This window comes from Anomaloglossus baeobatrachus, chromosome 4 (genome assembly GCF_048569485.1).
Source record: "Anomaloglossus baeobatrachus isolate aAnoBae1 chromosome 4, aAnoBae1.hap1, whole genome shotgun sequence".
Taxonomy (NCBI): domain Eukaryota; kingdom Metazoa; phylum Chordata; class Amphibia; order Anura; family Aromobatidae; genus Anomaloglossus; species Anomaloglossus baeobatrachus.
In genome coordinates, this window is record NC_134356.1 from 617,369,466 (window position 1) to 617,391,315 (window position 21,850).

General features: G+C 43.3%; 1 protein-coding gene across 2 annotated transcripts in view; it reads left to right on the forward strand.

Moving 5' to 3' along the window:
- TCF7L1 (transcription factor 7 like 1) overlaps nt 1-21,850 on the forward strand; it is a 93,350-nt gene that overhangs the window by 56,354 nt on the left and 15,146 nt on the right. The window contains exons 4-10 of one of the 2 annotated variants that reach the window (XM_075346255.1): nt 3,002-3,085; nt 14,523-14,655; nt 14,768-14,870; nt 14,957-15,040; nt 15,371-15,514; nt 18,615-18,774; nt 18,852-18,959. In XM_075346255.1, coding sequence (XP_075202370.1) covers nt 3,002-3,085; nt 14,523-14,655; nt 14,768-14,870; nt 14,957-15,040; nt 15,371-15,514; nt 18,615-18,774; nt 18,852-18,959 — 816 coding nt within the window. The remainder of the gene's footprint in view (nt 1-3,001; nt 3,086-14,522; nt 14,656-14,767; nt 14,871-14,956; nt 15,041-15,370; nt 15,515-18,614; nt 18,775-18,851; nt 18,960-21,850) is intronic. The other variant, XM_075346256.1, reaches the window with a different exon arrangement.

Here is a 21,850-nt window from a genome sequence, read left to right on the forward strand (position 1 = left end):
TACCCTGCGGATTTCGGCAGTACAGCCTGCAAAAATCCGCAGGGAACCACCCGCGGGCAAATCGCGGCAAATCCGCGTCAAATCCGCATGCGGATTTGGTGCGGATTTTTTCCGGAGGTCCGGAAATCTTTCACTCCCAGAAGTTTTTCAAGAAATTTTCTTGAGAAACTTCACATTTCTAGTGCGCACATAGCCTAAGGCAGGATTTAGCAACATGGACCCAGAACTGCTTGTGGTTATGGATGCATATGCACTTGACAGGTTCACGTTAACATGACCTCGTAACACAAGTTCAGTATTATACAGAAAATCAAAAACCGCACGGAGTTTGTATATTGCTTACTTGGAGTCACTGTGACATGCCTAGGAGTCATGTTGTTATTGTCATTGATGACCTTATCTCCCTGATTTTAACCTCTTCCCTGTTTTCGCCTAAATCCTGCACATGCGCCATTTTCTTGTGCAAACTTACGCTGGAGTGTTGCCCTGAGATTGCCAAGGAGCTGATCCCATGGTTTTTACGGCAAGCAAGTGTACCACGTGAATCACCTTGGGATTTAGATCATGCGCGATGGCCAGATGACGCCATGGAGGGCACGACCTACTCTCTGTGGGATCTGGAACGTATGCCAGGTCACTCACTATGCATACTTAGCATGTACAAGTGAACGGCGCATGCACAGGACTTCTTCTTGCTTACAGAAGTCAGAAGGCCAGGGTGTCAAGGGGCAAAATGGGAAAAAATGACTCTTGATTCTCTGGAACTGCCCAGAGGACTCCCGAATTACTGGGAAAGAGGAAAGTAATGGGTCCCTTTCATTAAATCGTCCATAAATGAAATTGTGCAATGTGACCACAATGGACCCGCTGTGGCCCCACAATCGCCGATATTCTCGGCAGACGAGGTGTGAATGCCTTATTGTACTCCGAAGTATTTCCAGACATGGCCGCCTCAACGATAACGAGGCAACAAGGACGACTACTTCTTTATCACAGGAACTGTTCCATTAGGCTTTTTTAGCCCCTCGCTTTATGGAGATATTTGCTTATCTGTCTGTATGGAAGAGGGTTTAAAATTGGAAATCTGTTTTTAGTAAAAGGATTGGGGGGGGGGATGTCAGAGGGGGTCTGTTGAGGGGCTACAATGCCATTTGTCTGCTGGAGTTCTGGAAATTGTCATCGGGAACAATAAGGACATTTCCTGCTGGATTCCAGTCACTCCACAGGCCTGCAGAACCCTCACCCCTTCCCCCAAAACACCCACACCGCAGTCTCCAGAGTGGGGGCGCTCTGAGTGCCTAGTGCTCAACAAGCATGGGGCCTTTTTTTTTTTGTTTTTGTTTTCTAGGTTCCAGCATGGAAAGGGTAATAAAGTTTCTTCAGCTTGTGCTGGAAGGCGGCTGTAATGTGATGGCTGCTGTGAGGAGAACAAGGTCTCCAGTCACTTAGGATGAAGTGGAATCTCACAGCTGGACCTTGTCTTGCTTTCTGTTGGTTTTACTGCCCCAGTTTTCTTTCTCCCGTGTAAACATTCCCGGGATCCTCCAGGATTTATATCTGCCCATGCCGGCAGTTTCCTGCTGCCCCCCTGCCCTACACCAAATCCCTAAATCCTCCCCAGCACTGGAGCATCTGTGGGAGGACGGGTCAGATTTCCTCCATACACTCTGAGCTTTACAGTCAGCTAATTTGACAAATGGACTCTATCATTGCCTCATTTTTTTCCCTATTTGACAAGAAGACATTTATTTTATTTTTTTCCCTCTTATGAAAAATTTCGGCCCCCCCCCCTAAACTTAAGCGGGCTTTACACACTGCGATATCGCCCGAATTTTGTCGTTGGGGTCACGGTTTTGGTGACGCACTTCCGCAATCGTTAGCGATATAGCTTTGTGTAACAGCGTTCAGCGATGTAAAATCGTCGCAAAAGCGTGATTTATCGCTAATCGGCTACACGGGTCCTAATTCCCAAAAATCGTTACTTCAGCAGTAACGAGGTTGTTCCTCGTTCCTGCGGCATCACACATCGCTGCGTGTGACGCCGCAGGAGCGAGGAACGTCTCCCTACCTGCCTCCCGGCCGCTATGCGGAAGGAAGGAGGTGGGCGGGATGTTACGTCCCGCTCATCTCCGCCCCTCCGCTGCGATTGGGCGGCGGTTCAGTGACGTCGCTGTGACGCCGCACGGACCGCCCCCTTAGAAAGGAGGCGGTTCGCCGGTCACAGCGACGTCGCCGGACAGGTAAGTATGTGTGACGGCTCTGGGCGATGTTGTGCGGCACGGGCAGCGATATGCCCATGTCGCGCAACAGATGGGGGCGGGTACGCACACTAGCGATATCGGGACCGATATCGCAGTGTGTAAAGTAGCCTTTAGTCCATAGCAGTATGAGCCGCTTTGTCATTATATGGTTAATTGGAAATTGGGTAAAACCTGTATAATGTGTTTATGATTACCTCCTCCCCGGGAAACCGTGGCTGATGTCATGGCACTTATACCGAGCACATGGTAATCAAATGTGGGGTCTGAGGTATTCCCAGGCGTCATGATCTCTTTAGGAAACCTATGACTTATGTTTTATTCTTTATTTTAATGCTGATGATTAAAGGCTCGCGACTACGGTGATGTTACACTTCTGGAGGTTGTAAGGCACCCATATACGTCTATGGGACTGTACCCCATAGTTCTCCACTTGGGCACAAGCAATGCCTACAGCTTCCTGCTATTCTTGGGTCCATGTTTGCCTCAGTTCAGACTATTTTAATGTATACAGTAGTTGTTGTGCATGTGGGCGTCTGCATTGACCACTGCCGCCTTGATATTTTAAGATTTTCCAGCAACTTTTTCCTATATAGTCTGCTAAAATGGCGCCATCTAGATGGCCTTCAGGACAATTACACCTATTGTGAATGTTCAGCTGCACAACTTTTATATACTCTGTGCCTGGATAGGTTTTACATTAAAAAGTAAATTAAAATATATAATATATTTTTCTTCTACAGTATTTGCAGATGAAATGGCCTCTACTAGATGCACCCAGTACTGCCGGATTGAAGGATGCCAGGTCGCCGTCGCCTGCACATTTGGTGAGTATCTCCTAGTGGTGTCATGCCTTTAGTATTGAATGTGTGCCTTCAGATAGATCCGTATAATTTGTGCTGTTCGTTTTTAAAGGGAATCTGTCACCAGAATACTGTATATAAGAGCCCAGTCCGCTGGGTATAACGTAAAAATCACTTTTATAATGCTCACCTAAGGGGCGGTACGGTCTGGTGGGTGTTGCTTCTCTCCAGTGATTGCCGTCCTTCTACCCAGCAGAGTATTGACGATGTGTCCTACGTCATCTACACAAGCCAGCATTGCGGTCCTGCATATGCGCAGGTGTGAGGAACGTGAAAAACCACCCGCGTATGCACACTACAATACTATAATCTGCCCTGAACATGGCAGATCAAAGCCCGCCTTCGCAGTACCAATGGCAGCTTTTGTGAAGTAGGACGCATCATCCACACGGCTGGTCCTGACTTGCGGGATTGCAAGTCTTCTCCGCAGGAGATCTGGGCTTGGTCAGTTGTGGTCTCTCTCTCGCTTGTGTTCTCCGTACAGCGAACGCTTGCGACGCCGCAGCAATAAGGTGACATGCTTGCGGCTCAGAGAATGCCACACCGCAGGTCAGTTTTTGCGGTAGGCCAAAAATGCATAGAGGGCCTGGGATTTCTATAAATCCCATCCACTGTGCTTGTACTGTACAGTGCATAGTTTTGGAGACAGCGAAAACACCGTGCATCTAAACAGCTGTAAACCCTGATCGTGAGCACGAGCATAAAGGTAGAAAATGACAAGCAAATTAAATTTAACATTTATTTGTGGGGGGAGGACCCTTTCATGCCCAGAAATGCTATTTACCTGCAGATAGGTGGGATTTTAAACCGCATACAAATGCAAACCAGACGACATTGCTGCACCCATTTTCCTCCTTATGTTATGTATTTTAACCACTAAAGGATTTGAAAACCTAAAGCGGTTAAAATCAGTGACCGGCTCCTGCACGGGACGGCTCCTGCACGGGACGGCTCCTGCACGGGACGGCTCCTGCACGGGACGGCTCCTGCACGGGACGGCTCCTGCACGGGACGGCTCCTGCACGGGACGGCTCCTGCACGGGGCGGCTCCTGCACTTTGTGTTGAAAATATCAAGTAAATGATGCCGGCGGCGGAGCTGTCACAAGTACTACGGTAAAAGTACTGGTGGAGCGGCTTCAGGAAAACTACGATTGTCATTTTCTCTAAGTTAATTCGCCTGTATAAACTCGACAGATGCTCAATCATCTTAAACAGTGGTTCCCAAATTCCAGTCCTCACGACCCACAACAGGTCATGTTTTCAGGATTTCCTTAATATAGCACAGGTGATGCCTTGGGAAAATTATTCCATCACCTGTTCAATAGTAAGGAAATCCTGAAAACATGACTTGTTGGGGGCCATGAGGACTGGAGTTTGGGAAACGCTGATATAAAAAATGTCATATGCACATACCCTTAGGCAAAGCACTGGAGCAGCAGCTACAGGGAGAAAGTTAAATTTTATTCTCCCTGCAGCCACTCCTTTCCAGTCATTGGAGCAATGTAACAGTTACCGCTCACTACACATTCTGTGACTGTAATCCCTTCCTGACTCCTTGATTGACAGCCTGCTCTGTGCGTACACATGCCGGACAATGATTACCAGCAATCTCACTGAATAATGAATGGTGACTGTGTAAAAGCCACTTGCACAGCACTGATTACTGAAAGCAGGTGGCTGCAGAGAGATTATAAATTTTTTTTTTTTTTTTTTGCCCCCAAATCTCGGGAAATGACACTGCTGAATGTAAGAAGTGTGCTTTGCGGTTGATTTTTTTCTTTATTTTTAGTAAATAAAAAAAAATACTTCTAACATACATTGACTTGAAACAGAATATAAACCTATTTTGTTTGTAATACTTGGTGCTTTACCTCTCAAAAATAATTAGCTGAAAGACCAAGAAGGGGGGCGCAAATGGTGTCTTATCCACTGGTACCAAGAGGAGTTAATTAGGTGGACGAACCTGGTGTGGTTGTGTTTTTAAAGACACAACCTCTAAAACCACATTAGGACGGCTGCCACAGAACCCATGAACATGGCGATGAAGTAGATGGAAGAAAAGGGTTAGTCCGCACTGCCAGAAGATCGATGGAGATTAAAACATATGATTTTACTGTTCTATGTGTTTCGGAGCTGTATAACTTCAAGAACAAAATCAATAATGTACACTATTGATTTTTTTTTTTTTTCCCATTTGATCTCCATAGATCCTCAGTGATCTTCTTCAGCAGCGCAGACTAACCCTTTCTTTCTTCCATCCACTTCAACGGCATGCTCAGGAATGAGTCATGACAGCGACAGGGGTCATCAGCTGACCCTCCTTCACCCCCTCACCATCATGACCTCCTAACAGTGCCCCATGATCATGTCGCACGGCCACCAAAAAAGATGGGGAATGGCGTGATCCCCACTGGAGTGCATTAAATTTTGCTGTCAGTTTGACAGTGTGATCTAAGGGGTTATCAGGCACGTGTGGATCTCCGATCCACCTGTGCCTGCTCCTATTATCTGCACATCTGTTGACTAGATTAGCTAACATTTTCGGGCCTGCTGTCCCTTTTTTTTTTTTTTTTTTTTTTTTTTTTTTAATGTAAGCCCGCATTAAAGGGACATATGACCTAGGATATAAAGGTATATCCTAGGTCTTAAAAATTAACTTTTGTTTGTAGGAAAACTCCCTTTTTAAGCTTTTTCTTTTAAGTTCATTTTTATTATAAATAGTTGTGGGTTTGCGTCGTCTTTCTGCATGACCCACATTCTCCTGAGATTTAGGCTATGTGTCCACAGTAAAAGGTCCCTGCGGATTTTTTTGCCTGAAAATCCGCAACTTTCGCGGCAAATCCGCACCCGCGGATTTACCGCGGATTTGCCGCGGATTTTGATGCGGATTTTATTTTTTTTTTTTTTCCCCATTCAAAACAGAAAATCCGCACCAAATCCGCACCAAACAATTGACATGCTGCAGTTTGTTCCGCATCAAAATCCGCGGCAAAATCCGCAGCGGAAAAATCCGCAGCATGGGCACAGCATTTCCAAAATGCCATTGAAATGGCTGGGGAGTAGCTGTGCTGCAGATTTTCGGCAAATCCGCGCTAAATCCGCGTCAAAATCCGCGTCAAATCCGCGATAAAGCCTGTAGCGTGGGCACATAGCCTTAAAGTCAGACAGATGTCCTGATATTTTCGTTTGGAACAATAGAATTTATTGGCATAATTCAGAATTCAACTACTGCAAGCCATCCTGTCAGATATAGCTAAACAGGCCCAAACCATGATATTACCACCACTGTGTTTCACGGATGATTTATTTGGATACCACAGCATTAAAAAAAGCACATTTCCAAACAACGCTTCTCTTTCAAATAAAGTGTCTTCCTGATAGTGGAATTATGAACATTAACATTAGCTGATATAAGAGAGGCCTTTAGGTTCTTGCAGTATACCTTGGGGTCCTTTTTTGTGTCCTCACAAACTAATAAACCACCAGTTCATTGAGTGATATTTGTTCGTCGACTATTCTTGTTGAGTGATAATTGTTTTGAGTGTCTTTCATTTGCACATGTTTTTTGGCTGTAAATTTGTCGAGTCCAAACTCTTGAGTTTTTGTTTTTTTTTTTTTTTTGTTTTTTTTTCCCAGCCTGATTACACGGGTCGCAAGGGTAAAATAGATCAACAGTAAATAATCTAATGACTTTTCAATTGCTAAACTCTGTACATGATGGATTTTTTTTTTTTTCTTTCACTTTTTCCTGACTCCATAGGCGTAACTAGCCACGTCTTCTTTTCACAATTCCAATTAAATGATTGTCGGAGACTTCAACATTACTAAACATTTTGTAGAACATTAAGGCTCTAGACTAAAAGAACCTGGAACTTTTTTTCCATGGTACAGAAGGAGGGCAAAGGAATTCCTTCCATACTCTTCTCAGGACGGTGCTCTAGTGTATTGCAGTGATGTTCCTGGGGTGATAGAAAAATCTCACATTGAGTACAATGTGAGCGAGTGGAGACCCTTTATTAATTTATCTCAAAAAGTCTGAAAGCTGCTAGTTCACAATGGCAGCAAGTAGGCTTCAGTGCCTGTGAGACATTCTGTGCACTTGAAGGAAGGCTATGAGAATTTAGGCTTTAAGGGCACTTTACACGCTGCGATATCGATATCGCTAGCGAGCGTACCCGCCCCGTCGGTTGTGCGTCACGGGCAAATCGCTGCCCGTGGCGCACAACATCGCAAACACCCGTCACACATACTTACCTGCCTAGCGACGACGCTGTGGCCGGCGAACCACCTCCATTCGGCGTCACAGCGACGTCAATAAGCGACCGCCCAATAGAAGCGGAGGGGCGGAGATGAGCGGGATGAACATCCTGCCCACCACCTTCCTTCCTCACTGCGGGTGGCTGCAGGTACGAGGTTGTTCCTCGTTCTTGCGGTGTCACACATAGCGATTGTGTGCTGACGCAGGAACGACGAACAACCTGCGTCCTGCAGCAGCAACAATATTTGGGAATGGAACAACGCATCAACGATAAGGTAAGTAATTTTGATCGTTAACGGTCGTTCCTGTGTTTCACACGCAACGACGTCGCTAACTAGGCCGGATGTGCGTCACGAATTCCGTGACCCCAACGACATCTAGTTAGCGATGACGTTGCGTGTAAAGCGGCCTTTAGTCTCAAGAAACTTTGTAGTCCACTACAAAGTATAGTGGCCACATTGATGTAAAGCTATGATAGAAGTCTTTTTCTAAATACCTTCTGTTGTCAATTCTGCCTGTGAGCGGCGCTATCGCTGTCTGCTCATCCCAATTATGTGACCGGGCAGCAGTGACTTCTGATGTGTGGTGATATTACGTCAACTTCTGGAATTGGAAGTTGACCCGACATCACAAAGGTGGGACCCGGTCTGTGTGAGTGACTAGGCTGTGGGTGTTGTTTCACCGCACGTCACAGCCCATCATCTCACGTGTTCTCTCCTTCACCGCAAGCAGGAGCGATACTGGGTTGTGATGTGCGGTGAAACTCCACCAACCGCCCAGTCACTCACCGAGACCAGGTCCCACCTAGGTGAGGCCGGGTCAACTTCCACTTTCGGACGTAGACCTGACCTCACCGGGCATCAAAGATTAATGAAGACCGGGTCATGTGATTGGGATGAACGGACAACGATAGCGCCACTCATAGGCAGAATTGAAAACCGAAGGTATTTAGAAAAAGCCTTGTCACTACTTTACTTTACATTGATGTGGCCGCTATGCTTTGTAGTGGAGCATCCCTTTTAACTACGAGGAGGAAGGATGGTCAATATGTGGTGATTTAAAAGTGGTCTTTGCTCCTTGGGCAGAAATCAGGATACACAAACCACCCATGCTTTTTGTCCAACAAGAACATCTTTGTAACCTGGACTCAATTACATAGTTGCGTAAAGATTTTAGTTGGTCCCACTAAAGTTCTCCTGACACCACTCCACATTAAGCTTGCACTGCTGAAGCAGTTTGTGACAGCTGTACTAAAAGGAGAGACTTTTTATGGATCTGTGTACCAAGTTTCAGGGACTATTCAAAGCAAAACTGAAGGAATGCATTTTTTTGTGTCCAGATATTTGTAAACTCCTGAAAGATGTATTCGAAACAAAAAATGAAAGCTGGTGAGTAGAGATGAGCGATCCGTTGAGGTTCGGTTCATCAGATTCTGCCAGACTTCAGATGTTCTGTTCGAGACCCAGACTTGACCTCGACCCCATTTAGACTCGCCGATGAGGCAGTTTTGCTCTCCACCTACGTACAGCCAGCCATATACAGAACACTTCTGGGGGAGGGTGGGATTTTTGTGTTGTACACCAGGGCTGTGGAGTCGGAGTCGTGGAGTCGGAGTCGGAGTCGGAGCTCATTTTGGTGGAGTCGGAGTCGGAGTCGGAGTCGGTATAAAATGCACCGACTCCGACTCCTAAAATATATAATAAATTGGGGACAGTCGTGCAATGCAGAATGTGCTGAATATTTTACTAAATAATAACATTTAGTATAATGCTTATATTTAAGTGATACATTTATTGTAGTACAATGTGAACATCAGACATTTAATTGTTTTTATGATACAATAATCAAGATAATTGGATAGAACATAAAATATTTATTGGAATACAACTTTAGAACACAAAAAACTAATAAATTGTAAATATGTTTTATATATATATATATATATATATATATATATATATATATATATATATATATATATATATATATATATATATATATATATATATATAGTGTATATACACACACAAGATATATATGTAATCTACTGTATATTAAATAGTGTATTACATATTTACAATTTATTACAGTTTTTTGTGTTCTAAAGTTGTATTCCAATAAATATATTTTATGTTCTATCCAAATATCTTGATTATTGTATCATAAAAATTATTAAATGTCTGATGTGCACATACACACATTCATGTACTACAATAAATTTTTCACCTAACTATAAGCAATATATGTAGGAGTCGGAGTCGGAGCCGGAGTCGGAGTCGGAGCCGGAGTCGGAGTCGGTGCAAGAGAATTTGAGGAGTCGGAGTCGGAGTCGGAGTCGAAGGTTTGGCTTACCGACTCCACAGCCCTGTTGTACACACTACATCAGATAACAGATTTTACCCCCAATGGAAGTGGCTTGCACTGGGCCGAGCACTGAGCGTAGCCGAGCACACTTGAGTGGTTGGCATACGTACAGCACCTGAATTTATTTAAAGTCCATGTTCAGTACGGACACCCAACTTTACTGTTCTGATTCTGTGTTTAAAGAAATCCTTAAAATATTTCTTGGTAACAACAAAGATTGAAAATTCAAGTCCATCTTGGAGAACGTGCTGAAATATTTGGATTGTCTAATGAATTTTAAGTTACATTTTTTACATTCCTGTTTTCAACTACTTTCTCTGAAAATCTTGGGGCTGTTAGCAAAGACTAAGGACAAAGGTTTCATTAGTAGAGGTGTAATAATCGCAACTGGGCCCAGGGGTACAAAGGAGACTGCAGCGCCTGCATTAGCTGGATTTGCATTCCGTAGCATACATCCAGCTGAAATACAGTATATTACAGCCCAGAGACCCATTGGGCCCCTGCGCTGCAATACGAGCTACCAGCTAGACTGGCCAGCAGCTGACTTTGACGTGCACATGACTGGGGGCACACATGCCGATGTCAGCTGCTGGCCGCTGCGTGCTGGCTACAGAGGAAGACCCAGCTCGGGAGCAGAGGGAGGGGAGTAGAGTATGTATACCAGGATTGTGTGTGTGTGTGTGTGTGTGTGTGTGTGTGTGTGTGTGTGTGTGTGTGTGTGTGTGTGTGTGTACACACTAGAATGGGAACCATAAGCATATACCAGGATCGTGTGTGTGTGTGTAATGTTAATATATATTATACACGCGTACATATACCAGGATTGGCCCACAATGGGGCTCATGAGTGTTAATATATGTTTCTCTATATAGATATATAGAGATTATATAATAATCTGTGCCAGGATTGTGGACCATGTGTATGTATGTGGGAAATGCATACCAGGATGACCCCAGGAAGAGGTCATAGACCTTAATAGAGGATGGAGAATATTGCTACATAATGAAGTGGGTGGGGGGGGCAACTCATATGTATTTATAGGATTTAAAACTCCACAAAGGCCCAAACATCTGACCACCATGCAGGGGGTGTTGGGCTCCCAGGCCTAAACTGTGCACCAGGGTCCATTGGATTCTAGATATGCCACTGTTCATCAGGATATCAAGGAGATGGAACGACTATACCAAGGTGGATGGAACATGAATGTGATGGACGACTCCTGGATGCTTCAAAGAGAAGAGCCGCAGCCTCTATAAGAGAAAAGGGATCAAGAGAAGCTCCGAAGAGAAAAGGAAAAGGCGCAAGAATTAATTTCCAATAAAGTTGCAGAACGACTGTTCAAAATTTTGGCTACAATAAAGATTTTTTCGTGTTCCTCTCACTCGTACGTAATTTCACGTGCAATTTGTACAAAATCCACTTTTTTTGAGTGTTTTCAAAACATTGAAAGGCAGGATAAGGCTACTTTCACACATCCGGTTTGAGCAGTGCGGCTCAATCCGGCTGTGAAAACTATGCAACGGATGCGGCGAAAACACCGCATCCTTTGCATAAGTTTTTACATGCGGCCCGTCCGGGTTTTTCCGGTTGCGGCATGCTACTGAGCATGCGCAGTGGGAAAAAACTCATGCGGCGAGCGGATGCGGTTTTTTTTCCGCATCGCGCCACATCCGGCCTCCATAGGTATGCATTGAAAAATGCGCCGCAGCGGCCGGATGCAGCGCGATGCGGTGTTTTTTGCCGGAGCAAAAAACGTTGCCGGGAACGTTCGATCCGGCCGCGGCATCGGCTAAATCTGCCGCATGCGGCAAAAACCGGACCGAACGCAAGCCCCTGCGGCACAATACGGCACTAATGTAAGTCTATGCAAAAAAAAAAACGCAACCGGCGTTACAAAAGCCGGTTGCGGTTTTTCTGCAGAACGCCGTATTGTGCCGCAGAGCAAAAATCCGGATGTGTGAAAGTAGCCTAACAAGCATACATTTACAGTTAAACTTTACAGCGCAATACCGCTCGAAACATTCTGTGTTCTAATGCTTAAATAACAGCATATCTTCCACCATTTCAATAAACCAGAAAGACAAAAAAGAAACAAAGAACTAGAAAACAATAGATAAAAGGAGGATAATAAGCACGATAGAAAGTAATTTAGAGAGCAAAATGCATACGTTTTTTTTTTTTTTTTTTTAAAAAGAAATGTTTTTTTAAATCTGGACGCAAGTATCCACCATTGGTTTTTCAAACCTTCTAAAGTACATTATACAAATATGCAAAATTTGGGTTAATCAATAACATCTGAGATCCTCATAAAGCTCCTTTTTGTTCATATCCTGATATATTTCCACAAACTCCTTCGTGAAGATCATGGAATGGACTTTTACATTTTTATATTTTATTTTATTTTTTTTTGTAAGGAATAACTAACTTTTTGACTTTTTTTCATTTAGGCTCTCTAGATCTACTTTTAAATCTTGTGTGAAAATCTGATTTGTAAATTTATGAAGGGTTCACAATCTGTCAAGCAATTCTGTAGGCAGTTTTAAAGGGATTGTTTCATTTTCTTTAAAGGTTTTAAAGTTGCCAAATGTTTGTTTAAAATAACTCTTATTTCTTTATTAATCTTATTCTCCAGTCTTGAGGGATCTTTTGACCTAAAAGTCTGAAGACGGGATAGGAGCTCTCATGTAAATTGAATATTAGATGACACCCCCACCCACACCCATTTAAAAAAATTTTTGGGGAAATTATTTTTAAATTCTTTGTGGTCCTTGACCATGTCTCGTAACTGAGCCCTTTCACCAATGTTTGTGTAGACCGTTCCTTATTTAGATTGCATTCCTAATGGAGATGGGTAAAAGTATTTTAATTATAGCAAGCAGTGCAGACTATAAATCAATTGTCAGAAAATGATGGATCATTATGAGGCAGGACGATGTATAATTGAGGCAGAGTGTGTACGCTGATTGTATGCACTGACAGGGCAGACATATATTCATGCTCGGTCTTGCTGCGCACCATGCACACACATACACGCATGCTTGCATAGCTTTACACGCTCGCTCATGCTTGTATCTGTGTGTGTAAAATGTTTTTCGTCACAAATGAGGCCCCTTTTGTTCCTCCTTTGTATACCTTTATTAGCACCTGGATTCCTGTCTATTCTTTAGGCATTAAGGCTTTCAGCAGAGCTGAGCTGCTACTTAATGTAGGAGAGGGGGGTAGAAGAATGGTTGTAGGGTGAGGCCCGACCTGCTCAGTGTCTGGCTCCCAAATACTACTAATGGAACCGTAATGGGGTTCCACCAAGGGGCAAAGTCCTGCAGATGCAGTAGATTACACTCTCGTTACATGACTGTTTTATCAGTTTCTTGTACTAATGTGTGCTGTTAAATATTGGGTTAAAAAACGTAAGATGCCATTAAGTCAACCCCCTCGTCATATGGACACAGATTGAGTAACCATTTAAAAAAAAAAATCCACATGGGTGCAGTGTCGTGGCCCTCGTTGCACCCTGAATATGACTGCTTCGATTCTTGGCATGGAAGAAGACTTTCTCACCCAATATGACACATTGCAAAGCCAAGTTAACAAAAAAAAAAAACTTCCAGCCGTAGGTCCAAAGAAAATGGAAAAATGCATTCCAAATAAGTTGACATCTACAGGTACATTACATCCAATGTAATATGCAACGTTCCCACGCATTTTAGATGGCAACAAAGGCCTTCTTCATGGTTCTCACTGCCTGTGACTGCATAACCTGCCAGTCTGGACTCCAGAGAGCTGAGTGACTACTTTTTCTTGACAAGCTGAAATTGATTTGCCATATGGTTGTTTTGGGTTTTTTTTCCATACCTTTAGACTTTGCGTTTCTGGTTTGGTCACCTAGCTTTCCCAGGCTAATGAACTAGAAATGCAATCTACAAAAAAATATTTTTGTAGCTTGTGCTTTGTTTTTAAGGAGATAATCCGGTTTGATGTTTTCACTTGTGTACAGAATTGATTTCTAGGTCGATGGGGACAGGTTTTTTTTTTTTTTTTTTGTTTTAATCTCCTATATAGCACCATTAATTCCACAGTGCTTGAGACCTAGTCATGACTGTCCCCATTGGGGCTAACTATCTTAATTCCCTATCTATATGTCTTTGGAGTGTGGGAGTAAAGTGGAGAACCCACAGGAAACCCACGGAAATATGGGGAGAACATACAAACTCTTTGAAGATGTTATCCTTGGTGGGACTTGAACCCAGGACCCCAGCGCTGCAAGGAAACTGTGCGAACCACGGAGTCAACATGATGCCCCGAAGTTCAACAAATGCTCCTGTGGCCATGTTGGTAGTCTGTGACCTGCCACGTCCTCTTACCTGCTAGACCCCCAGTGCCTCTTGTTACGAAGACTAGTGCAACGTGACGTGCACATGACATTGCACCCAGCCTACTATTCAGAAGAGGCGCTGGGTGATGTAGTCAGGAGATGCTTGGCAGGACTCTGGTCGGCTGTCAGGGACTACTAACGCCACCGTCGGCCCGGGGCCTGCAAATCCTTTTGCACAGTGAATGTGGGGGTTGCAAAGATTTCTCCTGCCTCTCCAATCATTTTGTATGGAGGTGGCCTAGCACGGCGCCATTTTATGTATGTATTGTATTGTATTGTATTGTACTATTTTTTTATTTTTTTTTTATTTATTTATTTTTTTTTTCTGAAAATTCCCACCCCTAATCTTCAGAAATTTTTACCTTATTTTATTTTATTTTATTTTATTTTATTTTTTTTTCTTTAGTCAAACAAGGTGCCAGTCGTCCAACATCCCCATCATATGCACCCTCTAACACCCCTCATCACCTACAGCAACGATCGCTTCTCGCCAGTGACCCCTCCTGGACATTTGTCACCTGAAATAGATCCAAAGACCGGTAGGACATTGGATACCTTACGTGTTTAGTGTTGTGTTTTTGGGTTTGTTTTGTTTGTTTTGTTTTTTTTTCATTTTGTATATAGTATATTCCATTAGATCTTGTTTTACAGGCATCCCGCGCCCGCCTCATCCGTCAGAGCTTTCTCCATACTACCCGCTGTCCCCAGGAGCTGTAGGACAGATTCCCCATCCTCTGGGCTGGCTGGTCCCACAGTAAGTGTTCCCTCAGTATTCGGGTTATATGGTTTTATATTGATCCTGTTGGGCAGTTTGTTTCATAGCAGACCTTTTTGTCTCAGACAGGGTCAACCTATGTACTCTATCCCTCCTGGTGGCTTCAGGCACCCATATCCTGCGCTGGCAATGAACGCCTCCATGTCCAGGTATTTTATCTATAAGGGACCGACTCCTTTGTGGGATTTTTATTATTTTTGTGCAGAAGTCACACGTTCCACTAATGCCACAATTTCACCAAAATATCTGGCATACATTAAACTCATTTTTGGGTAGCCTGGAGTTCGTTTCAATTTTTGCGTCCGCTAAAAAAAATCTGAAAACTCCAAGCCTTGCCTGCAATGGTGAACAAAAAAAAACAGGCAAACACCATTGAGTTTTAATTAAAAAAATAAAGTGAAAATACTAAAACTATATATAAAGGGTTATTTTGATAATGAATTGGGGACTTTTGTTCTTCACATATTGTCTTTCTGCAGTTTGGTTTCCAGCCGTTTCTCTCCACACATGGTGCCCCCACCTCACCACAGCTTGCATACCTCAGGGATACCTCACCCTGCCATTGTCTCGCCAGTTGTAAAGCAGGAGCCGTCCTCTGGAAACCTCAGTCCCAATCTAAACACGTAAGTCTCTCTGGGTACTTTTACACTGGCCGATTAATTTTAAACATGCGTTGCTAGGGACACTCCTTTTCACATTAACGGCCTGTTTATTCAGGACCTGATTGACTTGCAAAATGCTTGGTTGTCTAGTGAATTGACTTAAAGAAGGACTCCCATCAAAGTCTTTATCCTCTTAACATATTGCAATCATATTATGACACTGTGCACTTTAAAATTGCTCATTCTGAATTTCTGTCCAATTAATTCCTCTCTTTTATCTGCTTTATGTAGAAACAGGAAGTTTCTTTCCTTGCATGAGTCATCTCCGCTGCTTCTCCTGCCAGGGACTTTTGTAGTGATGGCTCATGCAGAGAAGAGACTTCCTGTTGCTACATAGAGCTTAGAAGGATTCACTGACTGTCTAATAGTCACTAGACCTAATGAGAAAGAGAAGAATTAACAGTGTAGAAGGGCAAAGTGAGCAATTGTAAATAGACAGTGCTAGATAATGATTACTGTATTAGGAGGATAAAGCATTTTATAGGGGTACTAAAAGTTTTAAAAATAACAATGATTGTTCGGTGTGCCTGGGCTATTAGTGACACAATGGATTTATCTAAATGCAGCATTACAGCTTTTACTAAGCATTAGGAACCAAATTATCAGGAGCTGTCCTGTGTTCTCACTTCTAGCGCACAGACCTTGTATCTATCTGATCCCAGCCATTATTTTATTTGGATTTTTTTTTTTGAAGAATCATTTTGATGTATATTATAACATTTTAAGCTTTAACTCCTTCACGACCGGCTGATTTTTGTGCTTTTCCTTTTTTTTATTTTTTTTTCGCCAGAACTTATTTTTATTTTTCAGTCAATATGGTCATGTGAGGGCTCAGTTTTGAATGAAACCAAGAGTTTTATGATATAGTGTACTGAAAAATGGGGAACAAACTTCCAAATGCTGAGAAATTGCAAAAAAAGTGTGATTGCACAATTGTTTGAGATTTTATTCAGTGTTCACCATATGGTAAAACTGATGTGTGGGTGTGATGTCTCAGGTCGGTGCGAGTTCGTAGACACCAAACATGTATAGGTTTACTGTTACCTAAGGAGTAAAAAAAAACAAAACAAAACCCAGAAGTTTGTCCGAAAAAAGTGACGCACGTTTTGCGCCATTTTTACCACGACCTCTAGCATTCACATTTTTCGGGATCTATGGATCAGTGACTTATTTTTTGCGTCTCAAGCTGACGTTTTTAACGGTACAATTTTTGCTCAGATGCTACGTTTTGATCACCTGTTATTGCATTTAGCGCAAAATCTGCGGCGACCAAAAAACATAATTTTGGAATTTCTTTTTTTTTTTTCTTTTTTGCGGCTACGCTGTTTACCGAACAAATGCATTGATTTTATAATTTGGGCATTTTTGATCGCGGCAATACCAAATGTGTATTTTTTTATTTTTTTAACCCTTTAATTTTCAGTGTGGCGATTTTGAAAGGTGATTTGAACTTTTTAGTTTATATTTTTAAATTTTACTAGGTTCCCTAGCGGTTATAAGGATCAGCAGTCTGCTCATTCATTTCTCTCGATCAGAGCAGCACCGCTCAGACCGGGAGAAATGATCATCTCTTGTAACAGCCAGTACTCTGCTGTTTTTGTTTACAGGACCTTAGTCATGTGAGCACAGGAGTCGTCACATGACCCTGTGCTACCATGACAACCACCAGAAGTCACGTGACTTCTGGTAACGGCTGGTCAGTAAATTTTCAGCACTATCGCGGTTATAATAGCGCTGTCACTTTTTGACAACGCCATTTAAGGGGTTAAAAGGCATGGGCGGATAACTATTCCACTCGTGCCTGGCAGGCACGCATGTCAGCTGTATAAAACAGCTGATATGTGCGCCGATCTTCCATGGCTGTTGGCAGTCAACACTATGACCGCTTGGACGTAATTTTACCGCCCGTGGTCGTTAAGGGGTTCAACCCCTTTTGTTAAAGTGAACCTGACAGCTGATACATGCTGCCCTTGGATGGGACACCATGTATCAGACACTGGCTGCAAGATTTCTGCAGCCAGTGTTTTTCTAATCCTAGTTTTATAGCAGACCGAGTCGCATGGCAGGCTAGTCACAGGTCAGTCACCTGCGGTTTAACCCCACCCAATCCCCAGGAGTGATGGGTCTGTACAAGCTTGTATGGTGAGAGATCCATCACTGATGGTGACGTCACTGGAGACTTGCCTATCAGACTAGTCTCCCGTGCAGCACAAGAATCCGTACTTGTATTATCTCAACCATATATTTAATATATGCTGCATGATCTACTAGCAGCATGGATGCGTTTTCATATTCCTTTTTTAAAGGTTCCCTGAATGATAAAATGAATATATGGTGTCCTACTGCTGGCCCCTGTGTCATAAACTGTAATCTGTGCAGAATTGCCTTGCTGTGGCTTTGCAGGAGATATGAAGGATTACACAGTAGTAATGATATACACTGAACATTAAAATTGCAACACCAAGAAGGAAATGTCTTGAATTATGGAAATCACAGTATAGATAGATGTGAATGATATGCAAGTGGTGGAAAGAAAAGGGAGGGGATAGAATGTTCCAAACCTCTTTATTCACCCATTACTCAATAATGCCAGGTTCCATGTTTATTGCGCCACCGTGAGCAGCCTGCGTGATGTAAATGTTCTGCCATGACTACTTTTCTGGACTTGTCTCCCATCGAGCGCATTTTGGATGGCATTTGACATGACAAATCATCAAGATCCGATGCTGGCAGCTTCCTTTTGCAAAAATGCACTCAGCGTGGTGCATAATTTCTCCAAGATTGACCTCTGATAACATGAGAATTTGTGTAAGCACCGAGACTTCTGCTCGTGGCACTCCTAATCGATACTAAATAAATTAAGAGGTTTTGAAAATTTTGTTTCATTCTTTCAACATAATTTGCAGAACATAAACCAGTCTATCCATCCTGTGATTTCCTTAATTTCATGACTTTTCCTACTTGGAGTTGCAACGTCAGTGTTGAGGAGTGTAAATGGTCTTTCCATGGAATGCAGGACATGTATGTACTGAGGATTTTTTGTGACCCTCTTGTTCTTTAGGAAATCCAGCATGTCAATTAAGAAGGAAGAAGAGAAGAAGCCACATGTTAAAAAACCGCTGAATGCCTTTATGCTGTATATGAAAGAGATGAGAGCCAAGGTCGTAGCCGAGTGCACTCTTAAGGAGAGTGCAGCCATCAATCAGATCCTTGGTCGTCGGGTAGGTGTTTCTTCATGTAGTTGGTCAAATGTTTGTCATTGTTGGGTAGGTAATGTCTGACTGTCATTTTTCCATAGTGGCACTCTTTATCGCGAGAAGAACAGGCTAAGTACTATGAGCTTGCCAGGAAAGAGAGGCAGCTTCACTCCCAGCTCTACCCAACGTGGTCTGCAAGAGACAACTATGTAAGTATGCCCCCTATGTGGACACTGAGACTCCAAGCTTGATTCTCTAGATATTTATCCAAATTCAGTTTTGTACGTGATAAACTTGACTAAGTCACCATCCATGTTGGATGTCTGTTGGGTGAACCTGCCAAGCATCCATTCGGTATGTGGAATTGTGACTCTTCTGCAATCTACAGATGTTTAGGAAAAGGGTTGGGCATGTGGGATTTCTGTATTTGGGCCACACCTTAATTTAAAAGGGTTGTCCGCTAAAAGAACAACCACTTCTGATTCCACGTTTTTCCCAGGTAAAATAAGACTATACTCTCCTCCTGCACCGGCGCCGTTCCAGAATTGCCGTGGTTCGTGTTCCTGGGGCTCACATGAAATTGTGATGTCACATGATCCCCGCATCTAATCCGTCAGCTTTTCTCTTCCCGTTTTTGCACCAAACAAGTTAATCAACATGAAGTGAGCACTGCAGCTGCCACTCACTTGCGGTTGACTGAAGCAAGCACTGATTGGACAGAGGGCTCGTGTGATATTACACAATCACGTGTTCCACGGGAACGTGAGCCACGGCACTGCTGGTACAGCCCCAGTACGGGAGTATACAATTTATATTTTTTTATTTATTTTTATTTTTTTTATTTTAATTTTTTTTTTGTTACCGTATTTTCCGGTTTGTAAGATGCACTTTTTTTTAGAGGTTCATCTTACAAACTGCATATGGCTTATCGGGGAGGCAGTGGTGGCAGATAGTCGGCAATGAGGAGGGCTCGGAGGGGGTGTCACTGCAGTGGTGCAGCTCAAGAGGGTTGGTGTGCAGCTGCGGAGGGTTAGCGATACTGCGGGCTCGTGGGGTGTCATGGCGACTGGCACCATTGCTCTGCCAGCAGCATCAGAGGGGGTGTCACGGCTCAGGAGGGTCAGTGTGCAGCAGCTGAGGGTTGGTGAAACTGCGGGTTCGTGGAGTGTCACGGTGACAGGCGCCATTGATCTGCTGGCGGGCATCATTTGAATCGCCTGTGGTTGACTCAATGGACGTCAAGAAAATGGCTGTGGAGGCCAATCTGTGCTCACGCCCCCTCCGTAGGCATTTTCTTGAAGTCCATTGCATCAACCACCAGAGAGTCAATGGAGCCCACAGTTTGCTGGCAGATCAATGGCGCTCGCCGCAGCGATGCCCCATGAGCCCGCAGTATGGTCGACCGTCCGCACATTGACCTTCTTAAGCCGCGACATTCCCTCCTCCATGCCCACAGGCAGATCAATGGCTCCTGCTGCTGTGACACCCCACAAGCCCGCAGTACCGCCAACCCTCCGCACACTGACCTTTTTGAGCCGCGACATTCCCTCCTCAGAGCCTGCAACATTGTCGATCCTCCAGAGCAGCGACACAGCCTTCTCCGAGCCCGCAGCATTCAAGAATGCACTAAAGACACAAAGATACATTTCTTTAGACTGGCCTATCACATCACTAATCTAATTATGCCCTGTTCTCCCTTCCACACACGGTAGCACTTTGTATCTGTACTTTTAACTTGGCAAATACCGTCGGTGGAAGAAAATGGTGTAGAGCACACACCATAGCGAGAGGTGGGGCAGCACTGTGTCCTTTCCTTGGACACCTGCTCCACGGTGAAGCACACGATCTGCAGGTATGCACCCATCATTTCCAATGTAGTCAGTGCGGCCGCACCACTATGGTGTGTGCTGCACTCCGCAACATAACTGCTTCCTGGGAACATTTTTATTATGTACTGGTTGCACATTGGTCCTCCAATATTCCCTGTACACAACTCCTCATTGGTTGGGATTAGATCTATAAGGGGCTCATGCCTTCACCCTAATCACTCCTTGAGAAAAAGCTGTAGGCTAAATGTACATCGTAGTCTTGGGTCATTTACGGTCTCTTTATAGCTATGATATACAAACGTTTCACAGTAATATTTAATAATTTGCACACTATCACTTTAATCTTATCTTTCCTAATGCACAGCCAGCTATGCTGAACCATGACACATATATATATATTATATTATATTATATTATATTATATTATATTATATTATATTAGTAAGAGGTTCCAGTGAAGGATCCACATCCTGTGCTATGTTAAAACAAAAAAAAAAACTTTTATTCAAAATTCCATTAGAAATACATCTGGTGCAGTCAGTCAAGACTACATGTACTACTACATGTACTTTTTATGCCTTCATCACAGAACATGATGGAAGGCATAAATAGCCAAAACACGTAGTCTTGACTAGGACTGCATCAGATGTATTGGTAGTATTTATTGAACAGATGGATTTTTTAATGGAATTTTTAATGTTATATTTTTGTGACTTTAAGGGACCTAAACTGGCAAGCAAAAGGGTATCAATGTTATGAACTTTTGACTTTCAGGCTCCATATCTCACCATCCACTACAGCTTTCAGCCTGAGACTATCATCCTGGCTATGTCATACTTAAATTTAACTTGCAGCTATGTTGCATATGATTAGTTATGCAGATTCTTGTGTTACTGCATTGTTACTGTTTTGCTTCTGGGGTGGAAAAGTGTTCCTGCATACTACAAATTACAATAAATTCAAAATAGGTAATGGGGTAATGTGAGAACATGTTGTTTGTACTAATAGCTCAGTGTGTTCTTAGGTTTATTCCCAAGCAGAAGGTCACTGGTTCGAATCGAGTAGCAGCCATGAAGACTATATTTCCCAAGAAAAGCGAAACGGCATCATCCAGCTCATGGATAGCTGTCTCTTGGCCATGAAGATTGCCAAACTGCATCATGTGAGGCCATAACAGTTGGAAGAATACGAAATTAAGTCCGTCCATCCATTTAAAAGCCAAGAGATGTATGGCCAGGCAAAATATCAACCGGTCGGCTCATCACAAGGTC